The 6,917-nt window shown below is 44.3% G+C and overlaps 1 protein-coding gene across 1 annotated transcript; it reads right to left on the bottom strand.

The window, feature by feature from the left end:
- Positions 1 to 830: 830 nt before the first annotated feature.
- On the bottom strand, positions 831 to 4,532 carry LOC126273361 (trypsin alpha-3-like). Its single transcript, XM_049976910.1, has 2 exons — positions 4,363 to 4,532; positions 831 to 1,438 (listed from the first exon to the last, which is right to left on the bottom strand). Exons 1-2 carry the CDS (start codon positions 4,530 to 4,532, stop codon positions 838 to 840), a joined length of 771 nt encoding a protein of 256 aa, XP_049832867.1. The 3' UTR covers positions 831 to 837.
- Between the last annotated feature and the right edge of the window lie 2,385 nt (positions 4,533 to 6,917).

Genomic DNA, 6,917 nt, shown 5'->3' with positions numbered 1-6,917 from the left:
AGGTATACTTTCAGTTTTGTGTACCTTTGCTCTTATAGTCAATAGTGAAAAATATGTAGTTTGAAACTTCCTGGGAGATTAAAACTATGTGCCGAACCGAGACTCGAACTCGGGACCTTCGCCTTTCGTGGGCAAGTGCTTTACCAACTGAGCTACCCAAGCGCGACTCACGCCCCGTCCTCACAGCCTTACTTCTGCCAGTATCTCGTCTCCTACCTTACAAACTTTACAGAAGCCCTCCTGCGAACCTGCAGAACTAGCACTCCTGAAAGAAAGGATATTACGGAGACATGGCTTAGCCACAGCCTGGGCGATGTTTCTAGAATGAGATTTTCACTCCGCAGCGTAGTGTGCGCTGATATGAAACTTCCTGGCAGATTAAAACTGTGTGCCGGACCGAGACTCGAACTCCGGACCTCTGCCTCTCGCTCATTTGGTAGGGCACTTGCCCGCGAAAGGCATGGGCCCAGAGTTCGTTTTAATCTTCCATGAAGTTTCATATCAGCGCACACTCCGCTGCAGAGTGAAAATCTCATTCTGGAATATGTAGTTTGTTAATATGTATCTTGTAAACCTTAACTATTTCATCATTGGAACATCCAAAGAAACATGACATGTATCACAGTCACTCTAAGTTATGAGTTCTTAGATAGCAGTTTGAGTGCCAGATTTGCAACATTTGAAAATTTTAATTTGATATGGCATTGCCCTGAAACAGAACAAAATTTAAAAACTTGACGCATAACAACTTGATTGAAGGAAAATAATACTTTATTTATTTATTTGTGGTGCCATTTTCGAGTATTAGACAAAAAATTGGCTGCGATGATCCATGGCTTAGACTCCAGTAGCTTGCTTGATCCAGGACCTCAGGTTGGCTACATTGGCATAGACTCCCGGATAGTTGGCCAAGCCACAGCCCTCTCCAAAGGAGACGATGCCGACCTGCGTGGAACCGGTCACCAGAGGACCGCCGCTGTCTCCCTGGCAGGAGTCCTTGCCGCCTCCGGTCACTCCTGCGCAGATCATGCGGCTGGTGATATAACCGTACGAGCGGTTGCACGTGTTGCGGTCAATGATCTGGACGTTCACCGCCAGCAGGGTGTTGGAGGCGCTGCCGCCAGATGAGGTCGCACCCCAGCCGGTGACTGTTACCGACGTTCCAGCAGAGGGCTCCGACGAGGTCAGACCCACGGCCTGCACGTTGCTGTTGAAGCTGAAGGCGTTGGATACCTGCACGACGGCGATGTCGTAGTCGGGATCAGAGTAGCTTCCGTGTATGTAGCCGGTGGCGATGTTGTGGGTGGTGCCACCGCTACCCCTGGTGGAGGTGCCAGCGCGCAGCAGCATCTGGCTAGTGGAGTAGCCGTCTACACAGTGGGCCGCGGAGAGAGCCCAGGTGTTGCTGATGATTGAGGCGCCACACATGTAGTTGCCCCTGACGAGGGAAAGACAAAAGTTGTCAGTAACATTTCTTTTGTCTGTGACTTTTGCATATGTCGTCTCACTGGGATGTAAACTAGTAAGATTTTCTCGTGTTTCAAGCCGAGCCAAGTTGTTAAATATTCATAAGCTCCGAGACGAATACTCCTTGAACATTGACACGATCGCCTACAGATTGCTTATTACTTACACAGCAACACAGAATTATTACTAAAAATATTTTCAAAATCATGATCATTAGGTTAATATCTGGACCGCTGGAATAGAAAATATTTACACTTTAAATGTGAACTTCCATAACGCGGCAGTAATTCGAAAAATGCTCAAACCTTTTTCGAGAACTGTTGCGTCATTCATTTACGTCAGGCTCCCATTGTGTAACAACACGGAAGGTTGTTATAGCAGGTCGGTGTATCACCCGACATCTCATGTTAGTGTTGGAATAATATTATGCAATTAACTTCCTGAATGGTCTAGACTGTTTCTCTTGCGAATGCTTGTCTCGATGTTAGAATACACCTAAATCATTCTGTCAGTATGAATTTATTTGGATTTTGGAAACAATCATCCAGCTTGTAATGACTATTGTGCCTAATAAGCTCAAAAAATAATGCGTACTGACGGAAAAAGAATCCTAATACCAAAAACAATTAATGTGCAGTAATGAATTTTTGGGACGTTCATGTTTCCTGCCGGCCGTGACAGTTTTCAACTAGGTAATGACACAGGGCCAGGAGTGTGATGGAGCGGTTCAAAGAACACAGTGGCGAACTCCTACTGATGTACTGGGCCCCCAACTCACCATATCTGAACCCAGCCAACAGCGGTATGTGGACAAGTGTTATCGTGTTGAAAAACACTGCTGGAATGTTGTGCATGATTGGCAGCACAACAGATCGAATGGCCAGTTTGTCGTACAAATTTATAGTCAGTGTGCTTGGGTTAACCACAAGAGAGTTCCTGATATGTAACTAATGGCACCTCAGACCGTAACTCCAGGTGTAGATCAAGTGCATCTAGAACGCCGACAGGTTGTTTGCAGGCTCTCAATTGACCTCCTTCTAATCAACATACGACCATCACTGGCAACAAGGCCGAACCAGCTTCCCTCAGAAAAGACAACACATCCAAGCTGGCCTCCAATGAGCTATGGCTTGAAACGACTGAAATCGCAAATGCCGGTGGTTTGGGGTGAGTTAATTGCTCTGAACAGGGTGTTTGGCTCGGAGGTGTCCTTGAAGTAACCGATTTTTAGCAGTTCGTTTTGTGGCTGTGGTGCCAACTGCTGCTGACATTGCCGCTGCAGATGCACTGTGATGCGCCAAAACCATACGCCGAACATAATGGTCTTGTGTCTCGGTAACGCCACGTGGCTGTCCTGAGATCTGTCATCCTCCCACCGTTCATTCTAGAGACCACCGCTGCATCAATCACAAACAGTGGCTACGTTCTGCCAGGTCTGTCTGCATTATCGCAGAAGGAACATCGCGCTTCTCGTAGGTCTGTTACACGATCTCGTTCAAACTCAGTGAGGTGTTGACTACGGCGTCTTTGTCGCCTAAAGGCTTTCTTGACGAGCATTAATTCAACAGAAGTAACTAATGCTCACGGCAGTTACAGCATGTATTTAAACCAAACCCATTACGCATTTTTGCGCCCTCACGGTGGCGCTACTAGCACCACTTTTATGCGACTGGCACGAAATTTGAATAGCTACCATCTTTCAGATGTAGAAAATCGCCAACCAACTTATGTTAATGTCGCACAACTCCTTCTTCGTGTTCGATTTTTTTCTCTTCGTAGTATTTCGATATATGTGGTCAGCATCCATCTTACATTCTAAGGACACTATCTCCAAAAAGAAGTGAGATTCTATGCAGACCAGCAGGTTAAAGGCAGGAAAGGCAACCAACACCACAACGCTACATTTCTTCAGTTGCTTCAACGTGGACATATGCCTGTCTTTAACGTCCTCGGCTCCTCTTTATGCACACATACTTATCGGCAGAGACAGGAGACAATGAACTGCCTAAGATAATATTAAATCCTTTCGTCTGACGAATACTGTCACCAGCAAAAGTGTACAGTTGATATAGCGCATCAGTTGATTTTACTCGTATACATGTGCTGTAGCAAGTGAGATTTAGGAAATGCAATAAAACATTAGTGACCTTTAATATGCATTGAAAGAGAATGTTCCTTCCGGTACCTCATGTATTCTACAGAGCAATATTTTTCGAACGATTTTGTCATTGGGCCAGTGTCGCCAGTAATGCGTTAGGTAGCACTTATTTCTGCTGGACATCTTTGGCTTTATATACAAAGACAGTAACTTGTTCTCGAAAGTACAGTTACTGTTGAAGACCGTGCAGCTTTTCCCTGGAATAAATGATGACTAACTGAAAACTTAAGCTGCCGACAGGTGTTGTTGATACACCTCGATGTGGACAGCTGAAAATGTGTGCCCCTACCGGGACTCGAACCCTATGTCTATAAGGTTCAATACATATGTAGAGTTGTAGACAGTTGGGAATGTGAGTCTCACGGGAAGCGTGCTCCGGATAAGTACCTGCAGTCGCGCTATTCATCTGTGTCCTCGGTGGCTCAGATGGATAGAGCGTCTGCCAAGTAAGCAGGAAATCCCGGGTTCCAGCCCCGGTCGGGGCACACATTTTCAGCTGTCCACATCGAGGTATATCAACAACACCTGTCGCCGGCTGAGGTTTTCAGTTAGTCATCATCTTTGGGTTTTCCCTCCAAGGTTCGAAGATACCTCAGTGGCGATGCACAGCCTAAGCTTCAAGCTAAGTAGTATTCAATTTTTTCGAACAATATAGAATTTACAAACGAGATACACTGCTTTGGACTTCTTCATCTCTAGTGAGAGAAACCTAAAAATTGACTTGACTGAGAACTCACATGGTGAAGTAGAGCTGCCACGGGTACTGGGAGATGCTGACAGCGGAACCACCGACGATGCGGCCATTCACACGAGGCCTCCATTGTCTGATCCCTGGGACGGGTCTCAGCAGGGGAGTAGCGCCACAGAGGGCCGCCACCACGAGCACAACTACACAAGTCCGCAGCATCTCTGCAGGAGCGCCTTGTGGCTACGTCCAACATGCACGCATATTTATGGCTACGAATCTCAGTCTCACGTCATATGAAGACAGGAAAAACCCACTAAAGGTCAAGTTGAGCTGTTTCTTCTTTTTTTTTATTTCACCGTTCCTTGTTTTTCAAAATCGGAAAAGGTCATCTCTTAGATTTAAGCGAATCTCATAAGAGTACTTAACATTGCTGTTTCTTCTTGAGTGCTTGCAGAAAATCACTTATCTGTCCTTGAATAATACGTGTGAGCTCTCACAATGAATATGCACTTAACGTGTCAGATGGTGTCCTCAAGTGGGAGCTGGCACTACATGTCCCCCCCCCCCCTTCCCCCGTCCCATTGCCCATCGTAATCTGGAGTACAGAATTTTTACCCAACAAATATTTTTCGTACATAGAAATAATTATGAAAAATCCGCCTCGATTGCACAAACTACCTGATGTTTACCTAGGTTTCAGGGTGGGTAACGACGCCTTCTTCAGAACAAATATAAAACAGCTTGCCTAAATAGTCGCAGTCAAAGGCTAAAATCAACACCTGCAGCGGCAAGACCCCATAAAAAGATTTTACAAATACACGGTACATATGTACCAAGTCAATAATATTACTTATCTCTCCACCGAACTCTGTGACCACCGTACGTTGGCTGGGGCGATGCAGCACAAACAGGGTTGAGGTAAATAATATTATTGACTTGGTACATATGTACCGTGTATTTGTAAAAACTTTTTATGGGATTTTGCCGCTGTAGGTGTTGATTTTAACCTTTGACTATGCCTATTAAGGCAAACTATTTTATATTTGTTCTGAAGAAGGCGTCGTTACCGTAAATACCAGGTAGTTTGTACAATCGGGGCGGATTTTCCATAATTATTTCGATACTTACGATTGCTGGCGCGCTGCAATGCTGAAAGTTCTTAAAAATTCAAGCGTAACTTGGTGGGCCACAATGAGTTATGGCTTTAGCAATCACTGCAAATTTTTTCTCTGTTTGTCACACTGTTCACGTAAATTTACATCGTTTCCAGCGTCGCAATTACGTTTTTGCGCTGATTTCAATCGAAGTCATAAATGCTAATCTCTGCAGGACAGTCCTGCAACACGGCCTTGAATCTATTTTTCTGTAGATTCCCGGTACGTGCTGCCACTGTATACTGTGTAGGAGCCTGAAAAGTAATGGCTGTAACTGGCAGATCGTGTTACTGACGCAGGAAGACTGCGATCGTGTGGCACACTAAGTCTGCTTGTTTAAATCGCAGCAAAACTTTCTGCAAATTGGTCAGTCTCTCAGGTGCAGCTTATTTTCTGAAACAGTATTACATACGTTTACAACCAGCCCACAGTCCATAATAAGCTTGACATTTCTTGAGGCTTCAGAAAAAAATTCGTTTTTTGAAATTAGCTTTCAGTTGTTTCTTACAATTTCCTAGTTTCTTCACTTGTTTCAAGAGCATAATCAGTGCATTATATACTTCATGTAGCCGTTTATACAGGCAGGTGAGAGCCACCAGTGATCTTAAGGCGCAGATGTATTTTCCTGGCAATTCTTATCCTGCCCACTCTGTATGCGCCACGAAATGTCGGCCACTAGTTCACCTTAGCAGCAGTCAGACATCTGTCATTACTTCCCCAACGATTCAAGTAGTCCCAATTGCTATCGACAGAGCACGTATAATTGGGGTACACCAAACACCTTATTTTAGGAAATCTTGCACTATCTAGGGCCTACACCACGCCCACAGTATGATTTAGCAGTGCAAAGTACGCAGAATGTGCTTAACCCAACAATCACGGCAATAATGGGAGTCGGCATTGCACGAAAGTACGTTGTGGGAACATATAAAAGAAGTAAACACTTAGGGAAAAGCAGGCCCACATTGTATGTTTTCTTATATTATGAATACGCTTTTCAAATACTGTGTGAAGCTCCAACCGTAACTATATCTACATTTTATTATTTGAGAGCTAATCTGGTAAAAAAATTAGGAAGTAATTTGTGAAACAAAAAGTGTTGCAATCTGAAACGTTGTTTGGTTTATTCGATATAGTACTACACATAAGGAAATAGCTCCATCGAATCACGATCCCAACGTGATGAAGAAGGCAGGATAGAAAAGTAAAAGACCATAATCACCGCCATTGAGAATAGTGCAGTCCCAGAAAGTGAACAACGTAAGTATTAAGTTATCAGCATCCTGGGTGGAAAGACCGAATACTTCTAATAGGGTGCTAGCATAACAACTGAAATGACGAAATTAAATTTTTTAATAGTGCAGCTGGAGCAACGATCTATTCAAAACATGCGGGATATGGTAGCCAGGTAAATAATGTTTAGCTAAAGACATAATCTAAACAGTCTTGC

This window comes from Schistocerca gregaria, chromosome 5, assembly GCF_023897955.1.
Source record: "Schistocerca gregaria isolate iqSchGreg1 chromosome 5, iqSchGreg1.2, whole genome shotgun sequence".
Classification (NCBI taxonomy): Eukaryota; Metazoa; Arthropoda; class Insecta; order Orthoptera; family Acrididae; genus Schistocerca; species Schistocerca gregaria.
The sequence above is the reverse complement of the archived record's forward strand: the minus strand, read 5'-3'. Positions and strand labels throughout refer to the sequence as shown.

What these genes read in the sequence shown, in the direction of transcription:
- LOC126273361 (XM_049976910.1), bottom strand. Translation starts at nt 4,532, where the DNA reads ATGCTGCGGACTTGTGTAGTTGTGCTCGTGGTGGCGGCCCTCTGTGGC. An exon ending in TGGCAGCTCTACTTCACCAT is followed by an intron (nt 1,439 to 4,362) that starts GTGAGTTCTCAG and finishes TTCCCTCGTCAG; the next exon opens with GGGCAACTACATGTGTGGCG.